The sequence below is a fragment of the Musa acuminata genome, chromosome BXJ2-7 (genome assembly GCF_036884655.1).
Source record: "Musa acuminata AAA Group cultivar baxijiao chromosome BXJ2-7, Cavendish_Baxijiao_AAA, whole genome shotgun sequence".
NCBI lineage: Eukaryota > Viridiplantae > Streptophyta > Magnoliopsida > Zingiberales > Musaceae > Musa > Musa acuminata.
The window spans coordinates 3,263,578-3,278,433 of NC_088344.1; the positions used below are offsets into that span (position 1 = coordinate 3,263,578).

The following is a 14,856-nucleotide window of genomic DNA, read 5'->3' on the forward strand; positions in this document are numbered from 1 at the left end:
TTAAGGATCCAGCGAACGACCCTGCTGCATGTGAAACTTACATTGGCGGCTTGAGTTGGCTTTCAGTTCAACAATAACGTCGAAAATGAGATAAGAGTGGATCATATGGCAAGTTGGGAGACGAAGATAACAATGTCCATATGACTTTAAAGGTGATATGGTTTGACATATACATCTGTGATGGACTAATATTACACCATACTATGCCTGTGATGGCCTGCCATGTCTGACTTGGGAAGTTCGTGCCACCTACTGTAAGTTCAAGCCCGAAGACTATACCCCAATCTCTCTCAATCAAGTGACAGATTTCGTCAGCTCCATCATCACCATCAATCACCTCTCAGTTTGAGTTTATTAGTTTCGTCGAGCACTCTATCATCGGAATTTAAATTTAAGATTTTGTATTATAGTAAGAACTCAAACATGAATCTTAAGATGTCGTGCAAAGAACAAACCGTATTAAGCTTTCTATCGATCACTGCTCAACTCGAACATGATCGTTGGTTTTGATTCAAATTTAGAAGTTGAGTATGCTGTTAAAAGAAGGAGACCAGAAATCCATCAGCCATGGACTCCTCAGCTGAGTCAAGAACGGGTCCTGCAGCCATTCCATCGCGCTGCTCTTTGGAACCTCCAATTCGGGGAGACTCGGCCGCCGAGTCGACACCCCCGCGGCAGCCGCCACCTCTTCTTTCTCCTCCATTAATTCCGCCGCGGCTGCTGCCACTGCCGCTGCCATCTTCTCCTCCTCCGTGTCCTCGATCAGGATAACGTCATCCACGCCTGCTGGTGGTCCCAGCTGGAAGCTGTCCTGATCGGGCCACCCCGGCGACGAGTCCGTCATCGACGACCCAGAGTTCATGTCCTCTTCCATGGCCGCCGCCCGCTGCTCCAGCTCCTTCATTGACGTCGCCTTCCGGTATACCTTGCACAACACTATGTCCTCCTGGATAACAAGTCACGTACGTTGGATCAGTCTTCTGCGGTCGAGAGTCGAAACCACACGAAAAGCACGATGGTGCAAGAGTGCCGCACCTTGGGTGTTGCGTCGGAGGAGCTCGGCGGCGGGTCGGGGAGGCGGTACTCGTTCATGACCCAGTCGGTCTTGGAGCCGCGAGGCGCCCGGCCCTCGTAGTACACCAGCGTCTTCTTGAGGCCGATGAGCCGCTTGGGGTCCGTGGCGCTGCGCACCGGCCGGTCGCACCCGGTCGCCTTCCAGAACCCCCGCTCCGTCGTTCGGCTCGGCCGTCCGCCACTGGCTTGCCTGCGGTCCCTCGGAACGTAAAAGTACCACTCCCTCTCCCCCATCCTGGCCAACCCTGTAGAGTCATGCACGGTGCTATCAGAACACCCTTACACTGAAGCAATCAGCACATAACACAGGAACCGATGACGATACCTGGGAGCTCCCAAGGCTCATGGCGATAGAGATTGATGGAGGTGATGACATCGAACTGAAGCTTCTTTCCAAGCACCATCCGCTTGAGGTAGAAGTCTAGGAGCTCTTCCTCCGTGGGGTGGAATCTGAAGCCAGGGAGATCGAGCCCCGATCCACCTCTCTCCATGCTTTGCACCTCTTCTCTCTTGTTCGCTCCCTTTGATGCCAAGCTAACGGAAGACATGAAGTGCCTATATAGTGCATGGTTGGATCCAAAACGAAGTTTGACGTTTTAGCATGAGAGCGATACGTTGGACTTTGATGCCTGACCACCATCACCATCCTATGTGTGCTTCCTGGAAGTGCATCAGCACCCAGCCGGGCTGTTATACACTGGTCATTATGGAATGTATCTTGCCTTCATGTAAAACATAATCCTATTCATTTTAAGAAAGAAGAGCATGGAGGGAATCAGAGTACTGTTAAACTAATCATTAGGTCATGCTTGCCGAAGATGGAGGGAGTCGCCTTTTAATGAGTCACCAAGACCTGCAAATTTCCACTAGTCTACCAAGAATTCCACAGTGTCCATCATCGAGCAAAGACTGCATTATTTTTTGTGTTTGTTTTTCCTGTTCATCCCTGACCTTTGAATCCAAACCCTTATTTCGGAAGCTTGCGAGACTCTGTGTTTTACACAAACAAAGAAAGAAAGAAAGAAAGAAAGAGAAAAACCAGCAGTTTTACATCATCAATTCTCAGAGATGCATAAGACTTTGATCGCTTGTATTCTCTTCCTGTGTGCTTATTGTGCATTCCTTTACTAAAGATAGGATACAAGCAATGAATCCCACAAAATATAAAATAATAATTTAGAATATACATAATAATTATATAGATCAATAAGAATATATGGACTCATTAGAATCCGAGTTCTCCAAATATTTGTTTACGGACTAACTTAGTTAGTAAAAATTTTAAATTTTAATAGTAAGATCTTAGGATCAAATCTCATCTTCATCATCGCTCACTTTGAGAAGGAAATTACAAGTAAAACTCTATATATTCTTATGTTTATGCCGAAATGAGCTCGAAACTAATATACTCGACGCAAAATATACATCTGTAGGTGAATTAAATATCACAGGGAGATTTCGGAGTCATATCATAACTTCTTTTGATACCTTAATGAGATTATTTTTTATTTTTAATGAAAAACAAGAATCAAGTAGAGAGAGAGAGAGAGAGAGAGAGAGAAAACCAATGAGTAGGGAAGAAGACTTTGCGACAACGCGACTATGGCTCGGTCCAAGTTTGTTCCATTCCATCTAATGCCTAATATTCTGATAGTAGTATCATAACATATTTGACCTGATTCGATGGGGTTCGCTTTACGCGATGACATATATCAGTATACTAATTTATCTCAAAAATGTACCCTCTTCCAACATCAAATATATCTTAATGCACCCCTCAAATGCATGCAGTGCGTAGTGAATTGATGCACACGACTACACGCCGTCTCTCGAGAAGCTGACCCATTCAAATCGAGACTTCCGAAACTGATCCGTTGGAAGTCATTGAACCCTCGCCATCGTCATCGATCACCATGCGACGGGCAACAGAGAGCGCACCCACTCATCACCACGTATTTCCTGTGGAATCGGTCAGTGCTTCGTTGTTGTTGTCCTTCTTCTTCTTCTTCTGCTGGAACCCTCAAGTGGATTCTTCTGTGACGACATTGCATGGTGGTCGTGCCATGATCGAGGTCTTCGACGACCGCAGCACGATCGTGATCGGCGTTGGGTGCAAGTTGGAATGTTGACTTCGGCTTGGATTGGTTGCGCACTCCAATGTGATTGACTCCCAAGCGTATTTGACGGAGTCTTATGTCTCCATCGTTGGGGTGTTTGGGGCAGCCGAGATTTCATGCTCCGTGACTTGAGCGATGAATAGGATTCGATTGTGTGTGTAAGGGGTAATTGCAAATGCAAAACACTGTGCCAGGACGTGTCCGACGGGATTCCACGGTGTTGTCTCGAGGAGAGAGATGTTGGGAAAGATGCAATTGATCGAGCAAAATGCAAGAAAATAATTTGATTTTCTCTATAATAGTAATAAATTTTTTGATGTGTTCTTTGATCTGTTGGTATGCTTTTCTCCTCCAACACCATCCGATAGACTTCCTCTTGATCGAAAATTCATCCGGCTGGAGTTCGAGTGCCTCTGATCCCGGGGATGCTGAGGAGCGGTTGGTGCATTCGAGCTGTGGCGGTTGCCGATGACGAGAAGAAGGGACACGAGATCGGGTGGTGGGTGGTGGATGGTGGATGCATTCTTGAGGGAGGGGAAGCTCAAGGCGAGTCCGACGGTGGTGAAAAGCTCGATAGGGTTGCGGTGAGTGTCATCGGAAGCAGCAGCCTTCTTTTCCTCTTTTGGTTTGCGGTCTTCTAGTCGGATCATATCACGTTGTAATCATATAGATGAATCTCCAGTTCATGGGGAGAGAGAGGAGAAGATGCAGTTAAACTAATGAAATGTCAAATGTTGGATCTCCAACCTAAATTAGCTGCTTGAGATCGATCCTCTATTCATCCTGCAGACCAACAAACCTCGGTATGTCAGCTTCATTTCGAGGAGCGTCAAACCTGAGTGTTATCATCAGGACTCGAAAAGACGATGAAACAGTGAGAACGAAGGATACATACTTGCTGCTCTCTTCTTGTGTGTATTCATAATAAATTGACTCCCAAATGCAAGTCATGTGGTGGACTCAGGAGGGTGAGTTATTGTAAGTGGACCCCGTCATGGAAACACTTGTTTAGTGTAGCTAGCCCCTGACCCCCTATTCCGATTCGGAAGATTACGATTTCAACCGTCAAATTTTTTTTTAAAATATTTAGTCAAAAATAATTTAAATATTCTTATATGTCAATATGTACCATATCGATAAGAACCGTACTAGTGTAGGGATCAGTAAGACGAACCTTAGCATAAAGACATTATAATAATCACAATACTTTTACTAATGACAAAAAAAAATTGGCAGAATAATAATTTCCCTAATAATCTCATATTCAATATAGTAATGACATCCATTCATCATTATAACTCTATAATTTTATTAATGATCTCATCCGCCAGTATAGTAATACCTGTGTTTTTACTGATGATAAAGAAACTTTAAGCTCGACCATCTCCAAAACACCAAAAAAAATCTAATGCACGCTAGCAAAGAGCAGCAGTCCCAAATCAAGCAATAGATCGATCGATCAAGTACTTAACAATCCAAAAAAGTACCAAGAAAGGAGTGTGTGATGGCTGCATCCACCTACGCACCTAGATCGACATCATATTGCGGCTTCGACCTCATCTGATGCCACAGCCACTCCATTTGGCTCATCATCTGCTCGGAGTTGAGAAGAAACATCATCAATAGCACTGTTAAGTTGTGCAATCTTCTCTGTCAAAATCTTCCTGGTTTTCTGTTGTATCACCATTTAGCTTGTTGTTAGTGCAGCACAAATAAAGCAACACAAGTATTGCAACTATGTTTCAGACGAAATCTGGACAGTAGATTCACATTAGATGTAATAAATGAGAAGACAAGATTGTCCATTATCAGAAAAAAAAAAAAAGAGCTCTCTTTTCCAAGTCCCATCAAATTGGGATGATAAATTAATATTTGACTGGGTCGTTGTATCCATCAGCTAAATATTTGTGAATACAACAAAATAGATCACAAAGCAAATTATACAAGTATTTTTCATAAGATAACTCCGAAGCATGTGTGCAATGGCTACTACAATGTGGTTTCTTGATGAACATTACTTCGGATATGCTTTTTTTGTTATTAGAGCAGTAAATAGACTATAATGCTAATTATAAAAAAATGCTAAACTGTAAATTAATTAAAAAGAAGAGGGAAGCTACAAAGAAGCAGGTGTATGGCCAAGGAAAGAAGAGAGAGATAAGAAAGAAGACAACAAACTGGTCAATGCTCGAACAGAATTGCTCCTCTGAACTGATCCAGAGTAATGAAAAATATATTCCACAGAAACATAAGCACAATCGATTCTCAACACACTTTGAATAATAATTCTTTGTCGATTCAACAGTAAGTATATTTCATCTCTTATTTCTACAAGCAAGAGAAATAACACACCAAACTAAAATGAGAACCACGTGTGGCTACCTATGATAAATCTTTGTCACCTTCCTTCGATATTGGTATTCTTTTTTGTTTTAAGCATCAATCACAATTAACAAGTCTATTTGAAGAATAAGTGGGTGGCATTCATGTTCAGAATAACCAGTGAAAAATTCATGATGGTATACACATGCTTTGATGTTGATGATTTACTGATGTTTTTATCTATCCATATCAAACTCAAAACTCATTCCTCTTTTTCTTTAGTTTCTTTAACTTCTCCTTTTTGGTGGTCCTGGTGGGCTGATGCTTCTATCCATAAGTGGTAGTGAAGATATATATAGTAAAATGATCAACTAGACATCTTTCGATTAGCAAGAAACAAAGAGCTAACCACTTGACCTCCTCGAATGAGGTGTGGTACTGAAGGTCAATATAACTAGATAAGTAGTAAACTATGAAAGTAGAAAATTGTGGTAGAAACCAAGAAAATATATCAAGTAAAAACAATCAATGCATAAGGTTATGGAGGAGTATGCAAAGAGATTAAATTGTTTATTGCAAAGTAATTTTTTGATTGCAGATGATAATACCATAATCATAAGACTTACCTCCAAAGCTTTCTCTTCATCATAGATGAATTTTGGCAATCTCTTCATTAGATCTTTTTTGTCAGTTCCAGTCAATGCTTTGCTGATCTGAAACAATACTGATTCATCAGAAAATAAATAGAAACATAATCATAAATAGAAGTTTGTTAACATCTTCAATGAATAGCTTAGCTCTGAAGCATAAAGTGCCAGGGATACCTTTATAAGACACAAATTTTAACAAGAGATGAGTATGATAATTTCTAACAAAAGCTGGCATATCATCAACCTGCATCAGAGGCCTAAAAGGAAAAGCTGTAAAAATACACATGCACCCCTCCCCCCTCCCCCCCCCCCCCCACACACACACACGCAATTTCAAGTACTTAAAATCAAGCAAAGGATATTTTTTTGGTTTCCTACTCTAGTGCTTATTGAATCAAGAATGAGTTCAGCTTTAGTAACAAACAGAGGTGTATAATGATAACTTTCTCCTCTTTAAACTGGGAAAACAAATACATCAAAACAATAATAACAACAACAATAACAAGAAGTCATAATTTCCCAATTATTAAAACTAGTAAAACGAATATGTGCTGAAAAAGATTGCACTCATGCTAGCACGAAATTACCACCATTTCACCACCACACATCAGTTAACCCAGCAATCATAAACTACATGGAACATATTAAAAAGGTAATGTATGGTAAATAAAGATATCAACTTCAGTACCTGAGGTGCATATACACAAGCAAGTGTCCCAACCACAATTCCTCCCAGCACAAAGCCACCAGTGAAGATGCTTGCATTGCTGGGCCTTCTACCATCCCTACATTTGCATCACATAAAGCCATACATAGTACGTTAAATGCCTGCAATAAGATTCTACAAAAGAACCAAAAATGAAGCCAATCCAAGGCAAGGAAACAACAAACTGGTCATGAATGTATTTACAAGTTAAGAAAAAGTTCCATCTGCTCATATTTTCCAGATCTGATCCTGATTATCAAAACCTTGATTCATAATTTACAAAAAATGACAAACTGTATTGCATTTCAGGACACTAAGCACTTGAGTTAAAAAAGAAAAAAACAATAAGACCAGAAAGTCAGTTGTAATTCTTTTGATTCTCCATTTCTGATAAGTAACATATGCATACACCAACTGGAGCAATAATGGCTTTTCTTGTACAAAAGAATAATGTGCACCTGAAGTTGTCCGTAATGAAAGGCACATACGATGAGAATTTTAAATCTGCATTGATTACATCCTCCTCAACTGAGTTACTTAAAAAATAGCTAAAATCATTGATTCAATTGTCATTGACATATTAGGAATAGTTCATCTATCATGGAGGATTTATGAATGCCTAAACAGAAATTTCCAAATGAGACTATGATTTCTAACTCTTTGCTTTTCATAAAATCCTTATATCATTTCCATCTCTAAAAAGTGGATGTGGAGTTTTATATGAATGGCAAAGGCAACCAGGTATCCAACTGTATGAAGTGAAACTTGCAATGTGGTCCAAAATGTTAACTCCAAGCTACTACAAAATAAACCATGCATTTCACATATACAAATCCATCTTTCGATCTTTATTGATGTATGCCAATTGAAGTGTCAAAATTCTCCTAGGTTACATCTTCGATAGATGAAAATCTTGGCAAAATGTAGACATGCATTCTCCTTTTATTGGACAATATAATGATTGCTCCATGATACTTTAGATTCTAGTACTTATGGAAAACCTAGAGAAATGAAATGCAGCAATGCTCGTAAATTCCTCTTGGAAATGGTTATGAAGGCATCTCACGTCTGACTCAAGCTTGAATGTTCAGAACAAAGGTGTCATGAATTGTTTTCAACTTGATTGAAAACCTTGAATATGCCAATGCCAGATTCAGAGCATCACCGGGTAGAAAGAGACATGTTGACTTAGAACGCACAGCCTATAATTTAACTGATACCAGAAGTCATGAATATAAAATTGGAATTTCCTTATAATGGTAGAAATTGAACCTTATAACATGCTCCAAGGTGTTAGAACAATAACATTGCAATTACCAGCTGTAATTAAGAATTTAAGAAACTAAAACTAAAGAGGCAAGTCCATTGTTACAACCCAGTAACCCTGGTGCCTATTGGTAGCTCTATCTCTCATATGGATTTGAACATCACTGATGATGCTAGTGCCTCTTGGTCAAAGGTCTATTTGGATATTTTAATTATGCAAAATGCAAAAAATGGGAACATATGCCAGCATTCCAACAAAAACGAGAACAAAACAAGGTTAACTACAAGAAACCCTCGTTTTTCTTTTTGATTCTTTAACCAAACAATTGTATGAGAATTACGCACACCTGAAGCTAAGTTCCAGAGTGATGGAAGTCACAACTCTGTGGAAATCATCAAGATGTCTGATTTTAGCTGTAAACTAAAGAAAACTCGACAGAGCTTGCCTGTTTTAGTTTCTAATTGCGCTTATCATCTCCTTCACACAAAACACCGTATCTACAATGTTTGTAACGACATAAGATAAGACAATAGAAACTGTGTAAGAGACAAAGATTACTCAGACAACATTGCACACACACTGAAACTTGTAACTACATCTTAGACAACAAATTTCTCAAATGACCCTTGTATTCCTTCTCATGAGCACTCTTGGGGCTAACAGAAGAAAGGTATAATAATCTACAAGCATGAGGGAAAGACGATCACAAACGAACAGGGTGTCGCAAATGAAATATAGAGCCAAAGCTAGCAAACTCGGCACAAGTAACTCAAATACCTATAGGCATTTTGAACCATCAATTGGCCCCTGTAACTTGAAACTCCCGCTCTCCTCCGGCATGCAGGTCTGAAAGAGAAGCTCAAAGGATGGCATATTACAGGGGACTTGTTCGACGACTTCAAACTATAGCCTAAAAAAGAAGAATAATTATAAGTTGAGCAAATCTATAAAAAAAACTTTCACAATCCTACACAAAAACACCGAGGAATTAGCGACGGAACATAGAAACTCAAAAGAATATCTCATCGGCTCAAGAATCAAATGAGTCGAAGAAATCGGAGATAAGATCACCACAAGCAAAAGGCAGACTAATCAGACCAAGATTTTTGAGATCGAAAATGATGGAAAGGTACACCTACCGGCAAGCGATTGGGATCGGGGGTCTCCGACGGCGACGACGGTGTTTGCGATCGTGACCATCGTCATCTATGCTATCAACAACTCTTTCTAGAGGAAATCGAACATGGAGAGGCAAGCGGAGCGAGGAGGTGACTTTGAGATCACTCCGTGCTTTGGTTCTATCGAGATGTAGTCTTCGCTCCGACCTCGACATCACCGAGGTGCAATTGAATTGGGCTAAGATAACATGGATCGGTAGGGGCCCATATAGTTGTTGGGCGTTGGACTGCCCCAACTAGTTGTTGGTCATGGAGATTGCATCTGATCTAGGATTTGAGCCTTATATAAGCGTATAATAAAAAACAAATATTGTTGAGAGTGGGATTTGAACCCACGCCCTTTCGGACCAGAACCTTAATCTGGCGCCTTAGACCAACTCGGCCATCTCAACAAAGTGATAAATGTCAAGACAGAATTATATTTATTTAAAAATTAAATAAAATAAATTTTCTTTATTTGACAATAATTATATTTTTTTTAGAAAACATTATTTTTAGCATGTCCATAGTAAAAGAGTAATTAGAAAATAATTTTTTTGAAAAAATATAATTTGTATTTCTCCCTCAAATTGAACGGTGTTAGAGTAAAAAAAATTTACAAACAACACATAAATATAGTTCATACTAAAGAAGGATTAAGAAAAAATAATAATAATGCAATGGACTCCTTCCTATCCACCTGTCATCTACACCAGATAAGCTAATTGATAACGTTAAAACATCACTAAAAATGTTTGTCTCCAAACATAATTTCTCAATTTTATTAATTACTATAATTTCCACCTTAATTGCAGAGTTCCCACAGTCCACAATTTTGCCTATAAACTTTATGGAGAACAGTAGCTGCTCAGGTGCTTCACACAGTCAAAGAATACTTTCTTGATCCACCCTACTAAATCTAGTGCCTAAATAAAATCTTAGCATAATGAAATTTTGCTTATGTCCTAGGTGTTCCACCTGGTCCAGAACCCAATTACTTTCTCTATACCAACCTCAAATTATTAGACTATTTTTTTGATTTGTGAAGAAAATTGTGTACCATGTCCAACTTGGATGAAACCATGCAAAATTGGCACAGATATAAACTAAACATGTGTTGGTAGGCATACAAGACACTGCAGATTTATTTAGTCTTATCATTTATAGCATAAAGCTGCAATAGTTCTCACTGAACTTATTTCACATGGCAAATCAATAAGATCCACCAACCAATGTTGCTCAGATGGATCTATCCATATATTTTGACCTCTTACAACATTGAGATCTGCTGCATTTAGTAGCTTTTCCTAATCATGATAGGTGCAAAAAAGAAAAGGAGAGTTGAAGGAATCCTGGTCTACAATGTACTCTATTAGCAATTCCTGACTTGATGATGCAATCTCTTTGTCACATATCAGAACTCATTCATGGATGCACTTTTCAGGCTTAGGTAACAGCATATGATGAGCATCAAGTGGAGCTCTTCTTTTAGCTATTTTAGCTTCCACTAAACCAGCTCAAGTCATTTAACAAAGTGTGCCTGCATATATCTAAATATCTTCACTTTTAACAGACGAAACACCGCTGATGTAACCAGATAGATGCTCACTGCTCAAATCATTAATTAAGATGATATTGCTTTTTTTGCAGATGTTTGATATCATCTTGTTCCTAAAACTAAGATGTTCAATCAAATTGATATTATGGCACAACAAATTGGTGTAATTGACTTACTTTGCCTATTCCATTCTCCAATGGTTCCTAATATGACATGTTCCGCACACACAACATATATCATTGCTGAATGTGATATTCTAGCTAGCAATGCATATATATACATTTACATGGAATTTATTTTTGCATGTGTGGGAAGTTTATTCCCTTTCTCTAAAATAACATAGTCTATCATAATTGGAATAAGAACTAGTATGATGTGCATTAATAACTAAAAACAGACTTATTCTGATTTAGAAATACAAATATCACAAAGGTGTAAGAAGTAGCAAATACATCAAGTGACACTAAAACAAACCTAAGAAAACCACTACTGAACATCGAATATAAAGCAAAGACCTCATAGAACAAACTGTAAACAAACAACTATTCTGCAGAGGATCTGTTTAACTCCCTGTTCATGTCACATGCATATGGAACTTACAGTTGACTCCAAATGCCAAGAATGCCATTGCGAGCTCCAAAATCATGTGTGTCAAGCTATCAACTGACTGCTAGAGGTCATGGTTACTGAAGGATCTTAACATAAAGAATGCAACATCTTGCAATCAGATAAGCTTTGTGACAACCCGATCTTCTTGCATTTCCATGCTGATGTAATCTACATTGACATCCCACCATCATCAGAAGGTTTTAAATCATTTGAAGACATTACTTTCTGCATTTTCCAACTTTGATTCTCTGGTAAAATTATGACGATTTGCAAAAGGTGGCAATTTTTTAAGCTCTGTTTGATCTTGGACATGATGTTGATTCAAAGGCAACTTCTTTTTCTTAATTCTCACTTTCCAACCATCAGCTTTCTTATAACCTTAGATCCACTATATTGTGTCTCTGTGCAGTAACTGGATTCTTCCTCCCTCTCAAAAATGTCTTCGGAACAGCCTACAATCTTCTCTTCTGATTTATCTATGGAACATTTGTTTATCCTACTGCTCTTCTCATGCAAAACAGATGACTTCTCATTGCAGACAGCATTTCGAATGCTCCTTCGCTTATTTTTTGAGATTCTAGATGAACTATTTATGACATGATGCATTTGATCTAGGATTTGAGCCTTATATAGGCGTATAAAAAAAAAATATTGTTGAGAGTGGGATTTGAACCCACGCCCTTTCGGACCAGAACCTTAATCTGGCGCCTTAGACCAACTCGGCCATCTCAACAAGATGGCAAATGTCAAGACAGAATATTTAAAAAATAAATAGAACATTTTTTATTTATTTAACAATAATTATATTTTTTTAAAAACATTATTTTTAGTATGTCCATAGTAGGAGAATAACTAGAAAATAATTTTTTTTGAAAAAATATAATTTGTATTTCTCCGTCAAATCGAATTAGAGTAAAAAAAATTTACAAACAACACATAAATATAGTTCATACTAAAGTAGGATTAGGAAAAAATAATAATAATGCAATGGACTCCTTCCTATAAACTTTATGGAGAACAGTAGCTGCTCAGGTGCTTCACAGAGTCAAAGAATACTTTCTTGATCCACCCTACTAAATCTAGTGCCTAAATAAAATCTTAGCATAATGAAATTTTGCTTATGTCCTAGGTGTTCCACCTGGTCCAGAACCCAATTACTTTCTCTATACCAACCTCAAATTATTAGACTATTTTTTTGATTTGTGAAGAAAATTGTGTACCATGTCCAACTTGGATGAAACCATGCAAAATTGGCACAGATATAAACTAAACATGTGTTGGTAGGCATACAAGACACTGCAGATTTATTTAGTCTTATCATTTATAGCATAAAGCTGCAATAGTTCTCACTGAACTTATTTCACATGGCAAATCAATAAGATCCACCAACCAATGTTGCTCAGATGGATCTATCCATATATTTTGACCTCTTACAACATTGAGATCTGCTGCATTTAGTAGCTTTTCCTAATCATGATAGGTGCAAAAAAGAAAAAGAGAGTTGAAGGAATCCTGGTCTACAATGTACTCTATTAGCAATTCCTGACTTGATGATGCAATCTCTTTGTCACATATCAGAACTCATTCATGGATGCACTTTTCAGGCTTAGGTAACAGCATATGATGAGCATCAAGTGGAGCTCTTCTTTTAGCTATTTTAGCTTCCACTAAACCAGCTCAAGTCATTTAACAAAGTGTGCCTGCATATATCTAAATATCTTCACTTTTAACAGACGAAACGCCGCTGATGTAACCAGATAGATGCTCACTGCTCAAATCATTAATTAAGATGATATTGCTTTTTTTTGTAGATGTTTGATATCATCTTGTTCCTAAAACTAAGATGTTCAATCAAATTGATATTATGGCACAACAAATTGATGTACTTGACTTACTTTGCCTATTCCATTCTCCAATGGTTCCTGACATGTTCCGCACACACAACATATATCATTGCTGAATGTGATATTCTAGCTAGCAATGCATATATATACATTTACATGGAATTTATTTTTGAATGTGTGGGAAGTTTATTCCCTTTCTCTAAAATAACATAGTCTATCATAATTGGAATAAGAACTAGTATGATGTGCATTAATAACTAAAAACAGACTTATTCTGATTTAGAATTACAAATATCACAAAGGTGTAAGAAGTAGCAAATACATCAAGTGACACTAAAACAAACCTAAGAAAACCACTACTGAACATCGAATATAAAGCAAAGACCTCATAGAACAAACTGTAAACAAACAACTATTCTGCAGAGGATCTGTTTAACTCCCTGTTCATGTCACATGCATATGGAACTTACAGTTGACTCCAAATGCCAAGAATGCCATTGCGAGCTCCAAAATCATCTGTGTCAAGCTATCAACTGACTGCCAGAGGTCATGGTTACTGAAGGATCTTAACATAAAGAATGCAACATCTTGCAATCAGATAAGCTTTGTGACAACTCGATCTTCTTGCATTTCCATGCTGATGTAATCTACATTGACATGCCACCATCATCAGAAGGTTTTAAATCATTTGAAGACATTACTTTCTGCATTTTCCAACTTTGATTCTCTGATAAAATTATGACGATTTGCAAAAGGTGGCAATTTTTTAAGCTCTGTTTGATCTTGGACATGATGTTGATTCAAAGACAACTTCTTTTGCTTAATTCTCACTTTCCAACCATCAGCTTTCTTATAACCTTAGATCCACTATATTGTGTCTCTGTGCAGTAACTGGATTCTTCCTCCCTCTCAAAAATGTCTTCGGAACAGCCTACAATCTTCTCTTCTGATTTATCTATGGAACATTTGCTTGTCCTACTGCTCTTCTCGTGCAAAACAGATGACTTCTCATTGCAGACAGCATTTCGAATGCTCCTTCGCTTATTTTTTGAGATTCTAGATGAACTATTTATGACATGATGCAATTTCCTGGCAAGTTCTTCATCTGTTTCTTGGCTCCCTAGACGATGGTGAGTCTTATACAAGAGCTTAACAGGCATCTGTTTCTTCCTCACTCTGGTTCTGGCCATGCAACCCTTTCCAGATTTTCTCCTCCTCGAAACTGAATCCAGAAACAGTAGTGCACTCTTGGCAGAAGCCTTGGCCTTTGCAGCTGCAGCTGCTTTCTCGGTTGCAATCCTTTTAGCTGCCGCTGCAACTTCAGCGGCAGCTGAAGCCACCGACTTCGCAACCTCAATGATCTCTTCTGGATTCGACCTTGGAGAGTTAATAGAATCACGGAGCTGGGCACCAAGTTCACCAGAAAGAAAAGGAACCGGTGGCAGGAAATCAAAATCGGAACCCTCCCTCTTGAGTTCAGCTAGCAGGCGCTTCCGAGGAGGCAAATGGGTGTTAACATTGAAAGACTCCATCTAATTACCCCTTAGCGCTC

The 14,856-nt window shown here is 38.6% G+C and overlaps 2 protein-coding genes and 2 non-coding genes across 4 annotated transcripts; all 4 read right to left on the minus strand.

Moving 5' to 3' along the window:
- Positions 1 to 123: 123 nt before the first annotated feature.
- LOC135616145 (NAC domain-containing protein 22-like) lies at positions 124 to 1,602 on the minus strand. Its single transcript, XM_065115327.1, has 3 exons — positions 1,400 to 1,602; positions 1,036 to 1,319; positions 124 to 946 (listed from the first exon to the last, which is right to left on the minus strand). Exons 1-3 carry the CDS (start codon positions 1,563 to 1,565, stop codon positions 518 to 520), a joined length of 879 nt encoding a protein of 292 aa, XP_064971399.1. The 5' UTR covers positions 1,566 to 1,602; the 3' UTR covers positions 124 to 517.
- Positions 1,603 to 4,480: 2,878 nt separating this feature from the next.
- Positions 4,481 to 9,474, minus strand: LOC103990687 (uncharacterized). The gene is made up of 5 exons (XM_009409914.3): positions 9,276 to 9,474; positions 8,914 to 9,046; positions 6,852 to 6,948; positions 6,140 to 6,226; positions 4,481 to 4,863 (listed from the first exon to the last, which is right to left on the minus strand). Exons 1-5 carry the CDS (start codon positions 9,340 to 9,342, stop codon positions 4,729 to 4,731), a joined length of 519 nt encoding a protein of 172 aa, XP_009408189.2. The 5' UTR covers positions 9,343 to 9,474; the 3' UTR covers positions 4,481 to 4,728.
- A 151-nt stretch (positions 9,475 to 9,625) lies between these two features.
- TRNAL-AAG (transfer RNA leucine (anticodon AAG)) lies at positions 9,626 to 9,706 on the minus strand. The gene has a single exon. It is a non-coding gene; the product is annotated as a tRNA-Leu (tRNA).
- Positions 9,707 to 12,112: 2,406 nt separating this feature from the next.
- Positions 12,113 to 12,193, minus strand: TRNAL-AAG (transfer RNA leucine (anticodon AAG)). The gene has a single exon. It is a non-coding gene; the product is annotated as a tRNA-Leu (tRNA).
- Positions 12,194 to 14,856: the final 2,663 nt, after the last annotated feature.

Bases quoted from the DNA above. Each gene is read 5' to 3' on its own strand.
- LOC135616145 (XM_065115327.1), bottom strand. From the start codon at position 1,565: ATGGAGAGAGGTGGATCGGGGCTCGATCTCCCTGGCTTCAGATTCCAC. The intron at 1,320-1,399 runs GTATCGTCATCG...ATGACTCTACAG, and splicing joins TGAGCCTTGGGAGCTCCCAG to GGTTGGCCAGGATGGGGGAG. The intron at 947-1,035 runs GTGCGGCACTCT...CTTGTTATCCAG, and splicing joins CCTCCGACGCAACACCCAAG to GAGGACATAGTGTTGTGCAA.
- LOC103990687 (XM_009409914.3), bottom strand. From the start codon at position 9,342: ATGACGATGGTCACGATCGCAAACACCGTCGTCGCCGTCGGAGACCCC. The intron at 6,227-6,851 runs GTACTGAAGTTG...GTATTGTTTCAG, and splicing joins CTTGTGTATATGCACCTCAG to ATCAGCAAAGCATTGACTGG. The intron at 4,864-6,139 runs GTAAGTCTTATG...GTGATACAACAG, and splicing joins ATGAAGAGAAAGCTTTGGAG to AAAACCAGGAAGATTTTGAC.